This window comes from Lepidochelys kempii, chromosome 10, assembly GCF_965140265.1.
Source record: "Lepidochelys kempii isolate rLepKem1 chromosome 10, rLepKem1.hap2, whole genome shotgun sequence".
In the NCBI taxonomy this organism is placed as follows: domain Eukaryota; kingdom Metazoa; phylum Chordata; order Testudines; family Cheloniidae; genus Lepidochelys; species Lepidochelys kempii.
This window is the reverse complement of record NC_133265.1, coordinates 83,400,671-83,420,262: the sequence shown is the minus strand read 5'-3', so window position 1 is coordinate 83,420,262 and position 19,592 is coordinate 83,400,671. Positions and strand designations below refer to the sequence as shown.

Genomic DNA, 19,592 nt, shown 5'->3' with positions numbered 1-19,592 from the left:
GTAAATAAGGACGTATTATTTACTCCTCCTCCTAGCACAAGAACTAAGGGGGGGGGTCACCACATGAAATTAAGGGGCAGCAGGTTTAAAACAAACCCAAGGAAGTATTTCTTCACACAGCGCACAGTCAACCTGTGGAACTCCTTGCCAGTGGATGTTGTGACAGCCAAGACTATGACAGGGTTCAAAAAAGAACGAGATCCGTTCAGGGAGGACAGGTCCGTCAGGGGCGGGTAGCCAGGATGGGCAGGGAGGGGGTCCCCCAGCCTCTGTTTGCCAGCAGCTGGGAATGGGCGACGGGGGAGGGACCACGGGGTGACCCCCGGGTCTCACTGCCTCTGGGGCACCTGGCCGTGGTCCCGGGGCTCGCTGGACCCTTGGCCCGGCCCCCCGTCAACGCCCGGCCGCTCTGAGGGGACCCCCCTCAACGCCCGGCCGCGCGAGCCCCGGCCAGAGGCGGCGGGGCCGCGCCTCGCTCTCCCGCGCGCCCTCGCGATCCGGCCCCAGGCGGGCCTTGCCGGCCCCGTGTCCAACCGCCGCCCCCCTGCCGGGATTTCAAGGCGGCCGCTGCGCCACGTCAGCGCGTCCCCGCCCCGCCCCCTCGCCAGTCCCCGCCCCCTCCCCCTGTGCGTCCGCCGCTATCCCGGCGTGCCCCGCGCTCGGAGCTGGCCGGGACGCTCTTGGCGCGGCTGGGGCTGACTCACGCCGCCGCGCTCTGGCTGTGCCTGCGGGAGGCGCCTGTTCCGCGGGGGCAAGATGGCGGCGGAGGCGGATTCGTGGGGTAGGTGCTGGCCGCGGCCTCGGTTCCCCGCCCGGCTCCCCTCCCCTCCCCCGCCCGCCCGCCTGCCTAACCCGCTCTCGTCTCCCCCACAGATGCCGACAGCTTCGAGGTGGCGGAGCCGGTCGCGAAGCGCCTGGTGCCCACGCCGGGGGCCGGCGGGGACCGCTGGGCCGGGGAGGATGAAGAGGACGAAGTGAAGGTGGGGGCCCGGGCGGGGGCGGCGAGGGGGCGGGGGCGGAGGAGCGAGCTCCGGGCGGGGGCGCCCCGCGCGCGGAGAGCGGGGGCTGGGGAGCGCGAGGGGGGCGGCCCGGCCCCGCCCCCCCCCCGGGTGTCTGTCCGGAGCCGGCCCCGGCCATGCAGGCTGCCATGTGTCCGCGCCCGGCTGCCGGGGGTGGGGCGCATCGCTCCCCGCCAGATGGTGCGGCGGGGCTCCGGCGCCCTTATCGCCCTGCTTACGCTCCCGCTCCGGGCGAGCCCGCCAACCCGTCGCTTAAAAGCGGCTGGGGCGGAGGGTGCTTGGCGGGTGGTGGCCCGGGGCAGCCGGGGCGGAGAGCGAGGGGCTGTCGAAACGTGGGCCCCCTTGGCTCAATGGCGTGCCAGCGTCTCGCTGACACCGTCAGCAAAATCTTTTCGGAAAGGGGAGGAGAGACTTAAAAACGGCCTAATTAAGACGGAGACTCAAGGAGTCTCCTAGCAGATGAGTAAAACTTGTCAGGTGAGCTTGTGGGGACGGATTAGATTCGCCCTTCTTTGTGCGCTGAGAGGTGGCAGAATAATGCTGGCAAAGTTATGCTAACACTAGGCGCCTGAGTGATAGGTGTAATGGTGGACAGTGATGTGGCAGGTTTTTGGTCGCTTGAAGTCTTTAAGATAGTATGTTCTTTTAAAAAATATGCTCTAGTTCCATCAGCAATTGAGCTCGATGTAGGCGTTATTAGGTGAAGTTCTGTAGTCAGTATTATGCAGTTTCATATGCATTGAAACCTGCCTGAATTGGTGCAATGGGTGGTCAAAAGTTGGAAGGTCAAATAACAGGACTAGAAAACCTCTGGAATGTATTTCTGTAAATGGGCCGCTTAACCCCCAACTGAGACCTGTACCTGTTCTTAGGTTTCTGAGTTGAATAAACATGGTTTCCCTTCTGTAACTTCCTTCCCAGCAACCAGTCCTCTTTCCCAGCTCCACAGCAAAACCCCTGTCAGTTGAGTCTCAAAAGGTGTCTGTTGTCCCATTGAATGGAGGGTCATGGTTTGTTTTTTTTCCCCCACCTGCTGTCTCTAAGCTGCTGGCAGGTCTCTCAGTACAGAACTGCTCTGGTATCTGCCAGATGGTATTCAACTATTGGCCTCTCCTCTGGAGAGGCTCTTTATTCCATGCCCCCTTGCAGGCTCTTAGCCTGAGGGAGCATCTGGGGAAGAGGTGGGTACAGAGGGATGACAGGCTGAGGGAGGCTTGAATATCTGAACTTCTTCCAAATAGTCCCATCTTGGCACTATCTCCTACAGGCCAGAAACTTTCCTCCATCCTAGTGTTGTCTCTTCTGACTTCCTCTCAATCTTGTGAAACTAGGCATTCCTTCATGGTTTCTTTAGGATTTAGGTAGTGTTCAGATGGTTAAAATGGGGTTTATCTACTAGAGAATCATGGAGCTGGTTTCACTGTATTTCAGTGTTAGTCTTTTGCATTAGAGTTTGAACTAAATGTCAAACTGTAAATCTGCTCTATTAAATCAGAAACATTTAAAATGTCTAAATCCCATGCAGTGTAGTTCCCATATGTTCCTTAACCAGAAAGATCAGTTGAGTGATAGATACCTCAACAATTCCAGATCTTTTTATTACAGCTTGGACAGATCATGAGTGCAGATATCAGCAACTGGAGCTACATACTACATCTGGAATATAGGACTCTTCAAAAGGGTATCTGGTTCTGTGGAAGTATTTACCAAAAAAATTGGTAAATTTAGTGTCCAAAGTTAAACATTGAATCATGCTTTTGTTTCAAATCAAGACACTGAGAGATTGCTATAGACAATCTTAGTACTGATCACTAGATAACTGAAAAAGGTTAATATTTTATCATTTGTTCAGACATGGGCAGGAAGAGGAAAGCAGTTCAGATTAGAGTAATTGATTCTTGCTAATTGAAGACTCTGGCACTGATTGTTCATGTTGCACCAAGGTAGTGCTATCTGTAATAACTGACCGTTTGTGCATGCACTGTATTTCTGAGCATCAGTGGTGACGGGGGCTTGGGCTCTTCTATGTAGTATAAATCTAAATAGATAAAATGTATTACTTGTGTTGTGAAGACTTCTTTTGAGAACCTGAGAACAGCCTTACTGAGTCAGACAAATGATTCATCTAGCCCAGTATCCTGTCTTCCGACAGTGGCCAATGCCAGGTTCTTCAGAACAATGAACAGAACAGGTAATCATCGAATGATCCATCCCGTCGCCCATTCCAAGCTTCTGGCAAACAGAGGCTAGGGACGCTTCAGAGCATGGTTTTGAATCCCTATCCATCCTGGTTAATAGCCCCTGATGGACCTATTCTCCATGAACTTATCTTGTTCTTTTATAAACCCTGTTATAGTCTTGGCCTTTACATCATCCTCTGACAAAGAGTTCCACAGGTTGACTGTGTTGTGTGTGAAGAAATACTTCCTTTTGTTTGTTTCAAATCTGCTGCCTATTAATTACATTTGTTAACCCTTAGCTCTTTTGTTAGGAGTAAATAACACTTCCTTATTTACGTCACACAGTCATGATTTTATAGACCTCTATCATATACACCCCCCCCTCCCCTTAGTCACCTCTTTTCCAAGCTGAAAAGTCCCAGTCTTACTAATCTCTCCTCATATGGAAGCTGTTTCATACCCCTAATAATTTTTGTTGCCCTTCTCTGTACCTTTTCCAGTTCCAATATATCTTTTTTTTTTTTGAGATGGGGCGACCAGATCTGCCCGCAGTATTCAAGATGTGGGTGTACCATGGAATTATATAGAGGCAATATGATATTTTCTGTCGTCTTAGCTAGCCTTTTCTTAATGATTCCCAACACTGTTAGCTTTTTTGACTGTTGCTGCATTTTGAGTGGATGTTTTCAGAGAACTATGCACAATGACTACAAGATCTCTTCCTTGAGTAGTAACAGCTAATTTAGACCCCATAATTTTGTATGTGTAGTTGGGATTGTTTTTTCCAATGTGTATTACTTGCATTTATCAACACTGAATTTCGTCTGCCATTTTCTTGCTCAGTCACCCAGTTTTCTAAGATCCTTTTGTAACTCTTCTCAGTCAACTTTAGACTTAACAGTCTTGAGTAATTTTGTATCATCTACAAACCTTGCCACCTCACTGTTTACCCCTTTTTCCAGATCATTTATGAATATGTTGTAGAGCGCTAGTCCCAGTACAGATACTTGGAGGACCCTCTCTCCAACTGTGAAAACTGACTTACTTATTCCTACCCTTTGTTTCCTATCTTTCAACCAGCTACTGATGCATGAGAGGACCTTCCCTCTAATCCGATGACTGCTTACTTTTCTTAAGAGCCTTTGGTGAGGGACGTTGTCAAAGGCTTTCTGAAAGTTTAAGGTTGGATGGTGTTCATGCTAGCGTAATGTCGCCTATTCTGCAAGGTGAAGCTTAATAAATGTGATAGAACAAATTGACACTGGACGCTCTATAGCTTTTAAATATGCTCTTTCTTCCACACACATGACCCTGCTGGGCAAAATTGTTAAAGATATCTCAGGGCACAGTATTTACACCAATCTTTAAAAAGAGTATTGACAACCTGGATTGGAGCTTCACAGCCCCAAAAACTTTTGGCAAAAGAGGCTTTACTTTTCACATTTTCCCTGAAACTCAAGCGTTTACTATCTGTAATTGAACATCTTTCTAATAACAGCTACTTAAGTGTGCTTTCCAGCTGTCTACTTCTTGAAGGACAGTAAACAATAACTGGACAAAATCGTAGTCCTTCCAAAAATATGAAGACTCCTGCTTTACGTGGCTATTTTAGCATAAGACATTTTATTTCCTCTACTAGTACTCCTCTGAATGCCTATGGCTTTAAAATTAAAAAGTTTAGGGTGTATTTGGAGGGAGTGGGGAAAAGGAATACTACAATTAATGATCTTGTTTGTTGTACTCTGATCTGTGTTCATGTAGTAGATGCAGAAGTTGGGAAGAATCTACAGCAAGCTAGGTGTTTGCCTGGGCTCTAGATATTTTTTCCTTCCAAAATTGGCGAGTAAAAAGGAAAACTACAGCACAGTAAGCAAAAGCAAAGTGACCTAAATATAGGCCCTTAGTGTTTTCCAACTAGTGGTTTCTCTTTAGGGTGTTTCATTATTCTTTAGAGTTTCTTATTGCCAATTTAGGAGTTGGGATCTTGTTTTTTTCCCTGAAAATACTTGGATTACAAGATTTATTGTAACTAGTGAGTTGGAGAAACTTTAGATGCTGCAGAAGTTACAACTAAGATATCCTTTTAAAGTAAAAGGAAATTATTCTAAAATGTTACCTGGAATACAGAAATTACCAGGAAAACAGACCTGCTGCCAAGAAATTTCTGTGTATTTGCTCTTCGGCAGTCCTGTCGCTAAAGGAGCCAGAACTAGGAAACACATTCAGGGAAACAGTCTAGAGATTTCCTTGATCAATATTTCTGATAGTTCTGTTTAAAATAGAAGTCATCAGGGACTCAGACACTGCAGTATCCTGTCACTTTCCAAGAACGCTTTGTTTTTAGAACTTGAATTGTCATGCATTAAAGCTACAAATGATACCACATATAAATGTATAGCACTCAGCTGATTACTTCTGTTTGGTATGGGGTTCATTTATGTGGAAAGGGGGACATTTTCACTAACCATATGTTATAGCTGGATTATTACTCATTTAGTCATTTGAAACTCTTTCAAACTTAATCAAATATGTTTATAATGATTTAAACTACATTGTAATAGTGTCACATTGGAATGAAGAAAACTAAGGATGTGTTGTCACTGGACTTCTCAGTTCGCATAACAATGAACAGACGGTGAAACTTGTTTTCTCCGAATGAAATGTATTTAGATTTCTAGAATGTAATTGTAGGTGCACATCCTGAGCCCTGGACACCTATCCCATAAATAAAAAATCACAAAGGACTGCCCATAAATATATATACCTCAATTGAGTGCTCCCCAGCAGTTTAGAGAAGTGCAGGAGGCAGGGGAAGGGGATAGGATAGGTTTGGCAGACCAAGGTGGGGCAGTGAGTCCTGAAACAGGATCTCTCACAGAAAATGCCCTGCTAGCAGATCTGCCTCATTCATCTAGAAAGAAGTGCAGCTGGAGTGCCTCTACTAATCTCAACTGTGGCAGCATGTCACTGGGGGAGAGATGCTCAGTCATACAGTCAGGTCTATTTTAAAACCATTTTAAAATCAACACGTTGAATTCCCACCAGATGTTCACTGGAACCCAATACAGATGATGAAGCATTGGTCTAATATGCTCCCAGTGTTCAACTAAACTTAATAAGTGAGTTGCAGTATTCTATGCTAGCTTCACCTTCCAAATGAGGTCAAGGGGAAGCTCCATGTAGCGTGCATCACAGCAATATAATCTTGAGATGACAAGACATGGATAATTGTGGCATGGTCTGCACTGGAGAGGAAAGGTCACACTCTTCTTGGGAGGCACAGGTGGGAAGAAAGCACTCTTGGCTGCAGCGCTTCATGGACCAGGAGCAGCCCAGGGTCTAACACCCCCAAGTTGTTTACCTGTCTTACAACTGATTGTGATCCTTCTGTAAGGGGTGCGGATACAAATTCTGCAAATCCTTCCAGCTGCTTTTCCCAGCCTGTGAAGATTCTTAGTCTTGTCTGGATTAAATCTCAGCTTGCTCTCATCTAGGCACCATGTGGTTTGTCCTAGCTGGGTCAGATGTGATAGAGATGTAGTGCTGGGGGTCATCAGCCTGCTAAATGCACTGCAGCCCATGTGTCCTCACTAAACCTCTCAGCAGCAGCATATGCACACTGAGTGGGAGGTGACCATGTAGGCTCCTGTGGCATACCATGAGAGAGTCCTTGGGGCAGAGGAACAATTGCCCACAACTCCCCTTAGAGAGGGTTCCTCAGGAAGATACCAAGCAGCTTGAACCAGACCCATTATTGTCTGCAAATGAGTTTGCAAAATCTCATGATCACAGCACCCCACTTCTACATGAGGATTTCACTCCAACCACACACTCTTAGAAAGGGTGTATCTGTGAAGGATGGGATCAGATGAGGAAGCAATCTGTAAACTGTACTTTGCAACAGTTGTGAAAGTAGCTGTTTATGAAATAAGTGTAGTTGACAGATGCAGGGTTGTAGTCATGTTGGTCCCAGGATATTAGAGAGGTGAGTGAGGTAATACCTTGTATTGGATCAACTTCTCTTGGTGAGAGAGACAAGCTTTCGAGCTTACACAGAACTCTTCTTCAGGTTTGTGTACGCTTGAAAGCTTCTCTCTCACCAACAGAAGTTGGTCCAATAAAAGATATTTTTTTCACACAGTGCACAGTTAATCTGTGGAACTCTTTGCCAGAGGATGTTGTGAAGGCCAAGACTATAACACAGTTCAAAAAAGAATTAAATAAATTCATGTAGGATAGGTCCATCAATGGCTATTAGCCAGGATGGGCAAGGATGGTGCCTCTAGCCTCTTTTTGCCAGAAGCTGGGAATGGGTGAGAAGGGATGGATCACTTGATGATTGCCTGTTCTGTTCATTCCCTCTGGGGCACCTGGCCTTGGCCACGGTCAGAAGACAGGATACTGGGCTAGAGGGACCATTGGTCTGACCCAGTCTGGCCACTCTTACGTAGTCAGACTTGCATTAGCTCAGCACAAGCTAGCACGCTGACAATAGCAGTATGGACGTTGCAGCTCCGGCTGAGACTTGGGTAACCTCTCCGACTCGGGGAGTTGGGTGGGCTGGCGAGCCCAAGCTGCCAGCGAGTCACAACATCCACTCTGCTATACTCGAGATGAGCTAGCGCAAGTCTGTCTACTCAGGCCGGGAGGCTCCCTCGAAGCTGCAACGTAGACGTTACCTTACTGGCTGCATCCTGCATCAGCCTTTTCATAATTTTGCCTGGGGTCAACGTCAAGCTAACTGATCTATAGTTACCCATTAAGGTAAGCTTAGCGATTGCAAAATTCAAGGTTTACATTCTTATTGCTGTGCTACAGTGTTTATCTGATGCCCTGACAATAATGGAACTAAGCATCAATACCTCACTTTAACCACTAGTATGAGACAGCAGACCTCAGTTTTTAACTGTGATTTGATGAGCCAAGTACCAGGACATCCAAGTTCATCTACATATTAATTTAAGACTATTTGGCATTTGTAAGACTGATTCTAGCTTCCCCTCCAGTACACTTCAACTAGTTGACATGAATTTCCAGTAACAGTAGTCATATTTTTGGGGTCATAGTGGACCACAAGCTAAATATGAGTCAACAGTGTAACACCGTTTCAAAAAAACGAACATTATTCTGGGATGTATTAGCAGGAGTGTTGTAAGCAAGACTGGAAGTAATTCTTCTGCTCTACTCCGCTCTGATTAGGCCTCATCTGGAATATTGTGTCCAGTTCTGGGCACCACATTTCAGGAAAGATGTGGATAAATTGGAGAACATCCAGAGAAGAGCAGCAAAAATGATTAAAGGTCTAGAAAACATGACCTATGAGGGAAGATTGCGGGGGAAAAATGGGTGTGTTTAGTCTGGAAAAGAGAAGACTGAGAGGGGACACAACAGTTTTCAAGTCCATAAAAGGTTGATACAAGGAGCAGGGAGAAAAATTGTTCTCCTTAACCTCTGAGGATAGGACAAGAAGCAATGGGCTTAAATTGCAGCAAGGGCAGTTTAGATTGGACATTAGGAAAAACTTCCTGTCAGAGTGGTTAAGCACTGGGATAAATTGCCTTAGGAGGTTGTGGAATCTCCATGTTGGAGGTTTTTAAGAGCAGGTTGGACAAACCCCTGTCAGGGATGGTCAAGATCAGAGGTGGGCAAACTACCGCCTGCGGGACATATCCGTCCTGTGGGACCGTCCTGCCCTGCCTTTGAGCTCCCAGCCAGGGAGGCTAGGCCCTGACCCCTCTCCCCCGTAGTTATGGCGCCGCACGGACAGTGCGGCTTGCACCCACCCACCGCCCAGGCTTTCCAATAAGCCAGTCCTGCCACTCTAAGTGGCATGGTAAGGGGGCGGGCAGCGGGGTTGGATAAGGGGCAGGGAGTCCCAGGGGGCTGTCAGGGAGTGTTGGATGGGGCAGTGGTTTGTGAGGTGGTGGTCAGGGAATGGGGGGGTTGGATAGATGTGGGAGTCCCAGGATGTGTGGATAGGGGTCAGGGGACATGGAGTGGGGGGGTTGGATAGAGGGGAGGGGGTGGTCAGGGGCCAAGGAGCAGAGGGTAGGGGAGATTGGATGGGTCAGGAGTTCTGATAGGGGCAGGAAGTGGAAGGGGGCGGAGAGGGGGCAGGGGCCAGGCTGTTTGGGAAGGCACAGCCTTCCCTACCCGGCCCTCCATACAGTTTTGCAACCCCAGTGTGGCCTTCGGGCCAAAAAGTTTGCCGACCCCTGGTCTAGATAATACTTAGCCCTGCCACGAGTGCAGGGGAGTGGACTAGATGACCTCTCAAGGTCCCGTCCAGTCCTATGATTACCTTGGCTTATAGTAATCTCTCAATTCCAAGGACAAGGTAGGTGAGGTAATACTTCATTTTGTTTGTTTTACACCTGGTAATCTGGTATGGTAACACACTGACTATTAACATGATTTGAAGGAAAACAGGTCTTGTGAAACTTGATATTATTTGTTGAGGTTAAGTGTAGGTGAGAATATAATTGTGTTAACATACTTAGATTTTTGTAAGGAGGCTGACTTAGTACTCCCTAACATTCTGACTACATTACCCTTTACAAAATCAAAGCAGCACAGATTAAATGCATTTAAACTGATCTGAAAATAATTTTAAATGGGAATCCACATCCAGTGGGGATGTTCTGAGCAGAGTCCTGCAGGGATCTATTCCTGGCCTAATCTATTCAATATCTTATGATCTGGAAGGAACCACTGCTGGCAAAGTTTGTAGCGGATGCAAATTGGTGAAGTATTGAATAATTGAAGAGTTAGTTCTATAGAGCAATGTGTCTCTCTTGGTAAGCAGGGTTTACTTGAACAACGTGCATTTTAATGCATGAGTCATACACCTAGGAATAGAATTTTGATCACAGTTATAGAATGGGGAACCATGTTTTGGAAAGCAGTGACTCTGAAAGAAATGTTGGGGTCAACTGAACGTGAGCTGATGTAGTGCACTGGCTAAGAATTAACATGATCTTTTGATGTATAAGCAGGTGAATGCTGACTAGAGATAGGTAGGTGTTTGTACCACTCTGTATAGCTTTAGTGAGACCATTAAGAGACATTTTAAACTGATGGAAAAAATTGGAAAGAGTTCAGAAAAAGTACATGAATTATTTGAGATTGGGAAAATACGCTTTTTGATGAGAGTTAATATCAATCTATTCAGTTTATCCAAGAGACCGCTAAGCGGTGACTTAATTATAGAAAAGAGATATGACAGTAAACAGCTCGTTAATCACATGGAGAAAAGTGTAACAAAATCCAGTGGCTGGAAGTTGAAGCTGAAAAAATTCAGACTAGGCAAAGTGCAAATTTTAAAGTGAGAATAATCTACCATTGGAACAACATTTACCTAGGGACATGGTGGATTCTCCATCATTTGGAGTCCTTAAATCAGGATTGAGTGATGTTCTAAAGGATAAGCTGTAACAGCTCAACCAGTAGCTATGGGTTCAATGCTGGAATTACTGGACAAAATTCTGTCTTTGTGGTACGCAGGAAGTCAGTGTGACATGTCAGAACTGGAAGTGTAAGGAATTCAAAGGACTATTGAATGTACTAGATAGGCAGGGACTTTAAGGACAATAAGTGTTGTTAACTAGCAAATACTCACCAACAACCACATACCACACAACAGAACCACTAACCCAGGAACTTATCCTTGCAACAAAGCCCGTTGCCAATTGTGCCCACATATCTATTCAGGGGACACCATCACAGGGCCTAATAACATCAGCCACACTATCAGAGGCTCGTTCACCTGCACATCCACCAATGTGATCTATGCCATCATGTGCCAGCAATGCCCCTCTGCCATGTACATTGGTCAAACTGGACAGTCTCTACGTAAAAGAATAAATGGACACAAATCAGATGTCAAGAATTATAACATTCATAAACCAGTCGGAGAACACTTCAATCTCTCTGGTCACGCAATCACAGACATGAAGGTCGCTATCTTAAAACAAAAAAACTTCAAATCCAGACTCCAGCGAGAAACTGCTGAATTGGAATTCATTTGCAAATTGGATACTATTAATTTAGGCTTAAATAGAGACTGGGAGTGGCTAAGTCATTATGCAAGGTAGCCTGTGTCCTCTTGTTTTTTCCTACCCCCCCCCCCCCAGATGTTCTGGTTTAACTTGGATTTAAACCTGGAGAATGGTCAGTTTAGATGAGCTATTACCAGCAGGAGAGTGAGTTTGTGTGTGTATGGGGGTGGGGGGGATGTGAGAAAACCTTGATCTATGCAGGAAATAGCCCGACTTGATTATGTAAAGAGTTGTCACTTTGGATGGGCTAGCACCAGCAGGAGAGTGAATTTGTGGGGGGGGGTGGAGGGTGAGAAAACCTGGATTTGTGCTGGAAATGGCCCACCTGTTGATCACTTTAGATAAGCTATTACCAGCAGGACAGTGGGGTGGGAGGAGGTATTGTTTCATGATTTCTGTGTGTATATAAAGTCTGCTGCAGTTTCCACGGTAAACATCTGATGAAGTGAGCTGTAGCTCACGAAAGCTCATGCTCAAATAAATTGGTTAGTCTCTAAGGTGCCACAAGTACTCCTTTTCTTTTTGCGAATACAGACTAACACGGCTGTTCCTCTGAAACCTGTTAACTAGGGAGTGGTTAATGCAAATTATGCAACTCAGGTTATGTAAACCCCCCTCCTTTGAAGCTACTCCTGAGGAGAAGGCCATTGACTAGTAAAATTCCCTGAGACTGGAGATCAAAGGCCCGAGCTGTGTAAAGAAATAGTTGAACTATCCAGTTGGGGTCTGGTTCCTGATCCCAAAAATTATGTGAACATGTAACCAAGGGTGCAAACCCAGTTGTGGAGTTTGAGAGACAGGCACAGCAGAGCCCCATGATGGGGCTGGAAGTGACCTCTGGTAGGCTTTTAGCATGCATGTAGATTTTTTTTTTCTGTCATGCTTTTGCCCCAAGAATAAATGTCGTTTGCTTTGTGAAGGCTGGTTGGTACCTGGTGTACAATGTTATAGCCCCTGGAGAAAGAGTTAACCACAGGTGCTGGATCCTGGGCAGACTTGCTGGAAAATCGCAGTGAGGTGCAGAGGGAACCTAAACCTCTAGTCTGAAAGAAGAGAGACGCAGGTCTCCGCTGTGAGAGCGGTGATGGCTGGGAAGCCTAAAATCTTAAGTGGGTGCCCTCGAGGAAGACCAGGAAGGGGATCAAAGGTGTAGTTAACCCTGAAACTGACAGATTAGTTGATCATAATTGTTCCTTCTGCCTTAACTCTATGAATCTAACAGTGCTCCTGTCACAGATACTGATAGTTTGTCATCCCCCTGGTGCATTAAGTGGTATGCCTGTCATGGCAGCTTTTGACATTTTTAAACCCTGATGGGAACTAAGTGGCTTATGTTCAGATTTAATCACCAAATAACACTGCTGCTGCTACCAGGGCTCTCCGCCCTGATTCTGTAATGCTTAATTTATGGCACAAAATCAGTCCCCTCTATATGCTGTTAAGCCTGTTTTGTTTCTGGTGACGGATGTGCTATAGAGAAGAATCAAGTCATTCTATCAGATATCTACTCATAATTAATTTTTTTTCTTATAATAATTTTTGCCCAGCAAATGGACTGTGGCATTTTTTTGTCTTGCTTCTGTAACTGTGGTGAACATGAGTTTGCCTGTTACTGCGATATACGTTAAGGCCATGTCTACGCTGTGCATCTTATAATGGTGCGGCTTTGCCTCTGCAGCCACACCATTGCAAGGTGCGCAGTGTAGCCACTCTTTGTCACCGGAAGAGAGCTCTCCCAGAGACAAAATAAAACTACTCCGAATGAGGAGCGGTAGTTTCATTGATGGGAGAGCGGCTCCTGCTGAGAAAGCGCTGTCCACACCAGCACTTTTTGCTGTTAAAATTTGTCTTTCAGGGTTGTTGGTTTTTTTCACACCCCTGAGCGACAAAAGTTTTAATGATGAAAGTGCAGTGTAGACAGTTCTTTTTGCACAGATACCTTTAGTGGTTCAGAAGTAAGATATAAATACTGATAACTCATACTCCTTCCTGTTTGGTAGGATAACTGGGATGATGAAGAGGAGGAGGAAGAAGAAAAAGAGACAGAGATAAAAGCAGGTGAGGACTGTGGGAGGAGCACACTTCATTGTATACAGAACAAAGAAGAACATTGGCTTCTGTGTTCCAAGTTTATGAACTGTATTTATGGGACATAATAGACCAAGGGTTGTGCATGTGTGGATGACAGTGCATGCTTTTCACATTAGTCACCTCTGGTTTCTGAATTGGATCGTAGCTCTAGGTGCTTTTTTCCCCACATTGTGACAATGTTCTTTATGCACTAGATTTCTTTAAAAGGGCTTTGTTCACTGTTTTACAGAATCAAAAGTTTCAGAAAAGAAGAAAATAGCAGAAAAAATAAAAGAGAGAGAAAAGCAGCTGAAGAAAAAGCAAGAGGAGATTAAAAAAAGAGTAAGATGTCACTGTCAGGATTTTAGCTTTTTATGGGAAGAGGGAGATCTGCTTATTGTTCAGTCTAGAAAAACAAATGTAGTCTGAGAATTAAAGGACTGATACTTACAACGTGGCCCTACAGTGAGTTATCTAGGAAAGAATAGTCCTGATGTAGTCTGTATAAGAACTTGAACATCTAAGAGTTTGAAATAGTACTTATCCTATTTCCATCCTTCTTCTAAGTGTGTACATTAAGTTTATAATACTCACCATTGTGTGAAATTACTTTTGTTGAGGGTTTTGGTATTTTTATGCCTGTAGCATGCTTGTGGTTTATCAGCATTTCAGCTTGGAATGTTTAAACACAGGTTAGGCTTGCTGTTAAGAACAGAACGCCTGCACTTCAGGAATAATTACTTCAAGCAGAAGCATGTTGTTCAGTTAGCTTGTTGAAATGACCACACCTGCAACTGCTCCATTCCTGGGCAAGAAATGTAATTCACTTGCCACCAATGTAAGCTGACATTATTTGAAGACTTTTAGTTAAGTAGATTGCTTAGGCTTGGTTAGCAATAATGACCAAAATGGAAGACTTGCCATGGGTCAATCATGCTACTTTTTATACTTTTTTTTAGTTAGAGGCACCAGAGGAAGCTAAAGAACTTACACCAGAAGAACAGTTAGCAGACAAACTACGGCTAAAGAAATTACAAGAGGAGTCAGATCTTGAGTTAGCGAAAGAAACGTTTGGTAAGTGTGGATACACCTAATCCAAGCAAGTAGTTGGTGGTGGTACAGTATGGGAGAAGTAATTTAGAAAGTTAACTGCAATCAATTCTAAATCTAGTTTTCAAGTAAAGCAGTATATTGATCAAAAAAAGTAGGACTGCTGTGATATTACTCTTACTGGTATAAAAATATCAGGCTGAAACTTGGCATCCAGCTAAAGCTATTTCATAACTGTCTAGACAGTCGTAGGTAAGAATCAGTGCCTTTTGGTGTTGAGAACTTTTAAGACACAGTATGTTTGGGGAAACATCTGTGATGTGTGTTGTATAACTAGCACAATTACTTTCGATAGTTTGGAGTCCGACATTACAAACGTCACAGTGGATGTGAGTTACGCTGATATCAGCCAGAAGTTTGTGTTCAAATGACATGTCTATTTATATCTGGAAGTATAGATCATAATGACTCTCTCATTTCAAGCACCACACAATGTCTTTAGAAACTAAAAGAACAGGAGGACTTGTGGCACCTTAGAGACTAACCAATTTATTTGAGCATGAGCTTTCGTGAGCTACAGCTCACTTCATCAGATCCGATGAAGTGGGCTGTAGCTCACGAAAGCTTATGCTCAAATAAATTGGTTAGTCTCTAAGGTGCCACAAGTCCTCCTTTTCCTTTTTGCGAATACAGACTAACACGGCTGCTACTCTGAAACCTGACAAAAGAAATAGTATTTTTCAATTCACCTCATACAAGTACTATAGTGCAATATCTTTATCATTAAAGTACAACTTACAAATGTAGGGTTTTTTGTTACATAACAGCACTCAAAAACAAAACAATGTAAAACTTTAGAGCCTACAAGTCCACTAAGTTTTACTTCTTGTTCAGACAATTGCTAACAGAAACAAGTTTGTTTTATGTGATACAGCATGGCCAGAGGGCAGCAGGAGAGTGTTAAAAGGGAGCCTTATTCCCTGTAGAGGAGAGAAAGTTTGCTATAGATTAATTAAAGCACCTGAAGCCAGTCACCTGATAAAACCCCCCTGCTTCAATCAGACAAGGGAAGTAGTTGAAGCAGAGTGGATTGGTGTTGGAGCAGAGAGCAGTTTGGAGGGAAGCAGAGGAGAGTTTGGAGAAGTGCTGCGGTGGGCTAAGAAGTCTAAGACCCTAGGTAAAAAGACACCTGGTTTGTGCAGAGGGAGGGCAGGAAGCCCCACAAGCTGAAGGGCAGGAGAGGGAAGTAGCCCAGGGGAAGGAACCGCTAGTTCAAGTGGTTTACCGCTATCCATAGGGCTCCTGGGCTGGGACCCGGAGTAGAGGGTGGGCCTGGGTCCCTCCCTCTCCACTCCCCTCCTCTAGGACACTAGTGAGGCAGTTAATACCCCAGTTCAGGGGCGAGAAATGGTGCCCTGAACCCTCCCCAAGAAGAGAGAGCGCGAGACCCATCAAAGTAGTGCCAGCAATTTGCCACATTACATTTATGGGAGATAATGCTCCCCGCTTCTTAATTAGTGTCACCTGAAAGTGAGAACAGGCATTTACATGGCACTGTTGTAGCTGGTGTCGCAAGATATTTACGTGCCAGATGCGCTAAAGATCTATACGCCCCTTGATGCTTTGGCCATCGTGCCAGAGGACACGAATCCACGCTGATGATGCTTGTTAAAAAATAAGGGGTAAATTACATGTGACTGACCCCTGGGGGAGAACTGTGCGTCTCCTGCTCTGATTTACCCGCGTTCTGCCGTAGATCTCATGTTCGAGCAGTCTGGGATGGTGACTCAGCACATGCTGTTCATTTTAAGAACACTTTCACTGCAGATTTAACAAAACACAAAGAAGGTACCAATATGAAATTTCTAAAGATAGCTACAGCACTGGAACCAAGGTTTAAGAATCTGAAGTGCCTTCCAAAATCTGAGCGGGACAAGGTGTGGAGCATGCTTTCAGAAGTCTTAAAAGAGCAACGCTCCGATGCGGACACTACAGAACCCGAACCACCAAAAAAGAAAATCAATCCTCTGCTGGTGGCAGCTGACTCAGATGATGAAAATGAACATGCGTTGGTCTGCATTGCTTTGGATCGTTATCAAGCAGAACCTGTCATCAGCATGGATGCATGTCCTCTGGAATGGTGGTTGAAGCATCAAGCGACGTATGAATCTTTAGCACATCTGGCATGTAAATATCTTGCGATGCTGGCTACAACAGTGACATGCGACTGCCTGTTCTCACTTTCAGGTGACACTAAGAAGTGGGCAACATTATCTCTTGTAAATGTAAACAAACTTATTTGTCTGAGCAATTGGCTGAACAAGTCAGACTCAGTGGACTTGTAGGTTCTGAAGTTTTTACGTTGTTTTGTTTTTGAATGCAGGGTTTTTTGTACATAATTCTGTTTAGTTTGTAAGTTCAACTTTTATGATAGAGATTGCACAACAGTACCCGTATTAAGTGAACTGAAAAGTACTATTTTTATTTTTTACAGTGCAAATATTTGTAATAAATATAAAGTGAGCACTGTACACTTTGTATTGTGTTGCAATTGAAATCAATAATGGAAAATGTATAAAACATCCACAAATATTTAAATAAATGGTATTCTATTAACAGTGTGATTAATTGCGATTCATTTTTTTTAATCGCTTGACAGCCTGAGAAAAGTCACAATCCTAATAGTCAATTTAAAAAATCCCAACTAAACCTAGTACTGCAGGCTTGAGGCCTAGAATTTATGTAAGGAGAAAATACTGTCTCCAGTACTATTCCAGAGTAGGTGGTTCAGTACAACTCATGGGATATGTAGCCTTTCACTTAAATCACTAGTTCAAATCCAGCATGAATTGTTAGTAACTGAAGTTGTTTGGGCTCTTGCTGCCTTGTTGGTCATTTCAGCTGAGGTAAGGAACTGAAGGGGAGTAGAGATAAATTACCTGCTCTGTGGCTAGAGGGCTTACGTTGTGTGGTCAGTCTCACCTCCCACACAAACTACAGTTAAATGCACCAATATTTTCTCTGATACTATGTTTTTCACTGCAGGTGTAAATAATACTTGTGGAATAGATGCCATGAATCCATCTTCAAAAGATGACTTTACGGAGTTTGGCAAATTATTAAAAGAAAAAATTACACAGTATGAAAAATCTCTACATTATGCCAGTTTTTTGGAAGCATTAGTTCGAGACGTATGTATTTCATGTAAGTCTTTATTTCAAGTGTGAGATTTCCTAGCACATTCCGTGGAGGGCTAAAGTAGTAAACATATTAATCAAGTAAAACTGAATTGGGATTTATGCAGTCCTACATTAAATGATGCACTGATACCCCTCCCAGAGACTATTTTTGACTACTACCTGACTGAGAATCAGTACTTGCATGCTGTTAATCTTTTAATGAAGGTGGTGTTTCCTCTGTGATTGATCTTCTCTGAATGGTGCTGTCAGGTCAGGATAGCCCACTTAAACATATAGGCAAATTTTGTACTGATCTAAGTCTTACACAGCCTTGCAGAACCTCTATTCAAGAAGAGGAAAAGGCTCCCCGATCCATTTAATTCTAAATAGCTCAGTAGGGGAATGAGATCCTATAACACTGGAAATTTAGAGCAGTTTAATTCCAAAACGTAACTGTCTGTTGAAATAAAACTACAGGTGACTTGTTTTGACTGCTTTGGATGGCTGAGATATTTGGTGCGTAATTCTGTTTTGAGACTTCCCTTTTTCCTGTGCTTGTACATCCTGTCCTTCAGTGTAGTGGCAATTTGATATTGTGGCGTGTGTCATATAAATACATTGTGGGTGGTTGGCCTACTGCAACAGATGCTGAACTGTTAGATTGGGGTCCAAATCCTCTAACATGAAGGAGTGTCAAACTGAGCATTAAGTGCATGTAACATCCCTCTCCACCTGGATGCTTCTCTCTCTCTCTGAGCCTTCAAACTTATTTTAGGCAAAACATTTACCTTCAGGCACAAACAGTTGACCATATTACAAATCTAGCAGCATAATGTGCTGCTCATAGAGTTTAAGGCCAGAATGGACCACCACATAACCTCGTCTTACCTCCTGTATATCATGGGCCTCCAACGTCCCCCAGCACCTGCAAGCTATACTGAACAATCCAATTGAGACCAGGTATTACAGCCTACAGGAGACTAGATTTATGTGCCACAGATAGAGAATAGGAGGGACTGAAGTGCACCAGGGCTTGAGGCCCCCATAATGGCAGGAAAATGAAACATACCCAGATAATCCTGGCAAGAGACCAGTACCCCCACACAGGAGAGGAAGCTGAAAACCCCCGAAGGTCACTGCCAGTCTGACATGGAGGAAAATTCCTTCCTGACCCCACATATGGTGATCAGTTAGACCCTGAGCATGTGAGCAAGAACCAGCCAGCCATGCACCTGAGAGAGAATTCTCAGTGGCATCTCAGAGGCCTAACCCCCCTTGCCCAATGTCCCATCCCCAGCCATTGCCATTCCTGATCCAGAAGAAGAAGATTTAAAAACTAACATGGATTTGGGGGAGGGGGAATCACTTGCTGACCCCTACCAATGGCAGACTGAAACCTTGAAGCATAAGCTTTAGAAACATAAGATGTAACTGTGTTCAAATGTTGGCCTCCTAAATGTATTGATTATTATGTTGGCCATCTTATGCTGCCCATTACACAAGTTATCAAGGGGATGTGAGATCCTCGACTGTGATGCCAAGAATCAACATTGCCCTAGTGTTAACAATGAGATTTTGACTCCAGTTAAAGGGGTAAACTACCAGATATAAATCTCCACTTAATGGATTTTAGAGGATTCAATGATTATTTGAAGGCTTTCTGAAAACTACATTGGTAGAAGTCTAATTTTCTTCCTCTTTGTAGTGGAAGTTGATGATTTGAAAAAGATCACAAATGCTTTGACAGTGCTATGCAGTGAAAAACAAAAACAAGAGAAGGTAAGACTTCTGCATCTTTCTATACTGTCTTTCCATAACTTGCATAATCCCAGTATGCACTAAGATGTGCACCTTCTATAAATCTAAGGGGTTCTAGGTTTTGAATTCAAATGTGCTTTTGACTTAACACTGTTAATGAGAAGACGGTTGAAATTGAAATTCTGATTTGGGATATCGTCCTAGAGCTAAACTTGAGAATGTCTCAAACGTAAGTACACTCATGTAAAGTAAGCACCGTTCTGCCAGTAATCTTTAACT

General features: G+C 44.3%; 1 protein-coding gene across 4 annotated transcripts in view; it reads left to right on the top strand.

Annotated features, from left to right (window-relative positions):
* The first annotated feature begins 640 nt into the window (after positions 1–640).
* The window catches only part of EIF3J (eukaryotic translation initiation factor 3 subunit J), a 40,976-nt gene continuing 22,024 nt past the window's right edge, over positions 641–19,592 (top strand). For 2 of the 4 annotated variants that reach the window (XM_073304532.1, XM_073304530.1), the window contains exons 1-7: positions 641–781; positions 874–980; positions 13,257–13,314; positions 13,577–13,668; positions 14,286–14,400; positions 17,422–17,580; positions 19,261–19,334. In XM_073304532.1, the coding sequence (XP_073160633.1) occupies positions 757–781; positions 874–980; positions 13,257–13,314; positions 13,577–13,668; positions 14,286–14,400; positions 17,422–17,580; positions 19,261–19,334 (630 nt within the window). In that variant the 5' untranslated portion in view covers positions 641–756. The other 2 variants (XM_073304531.1, XM_073304533.1) reach the window with 2 other exon arrangements.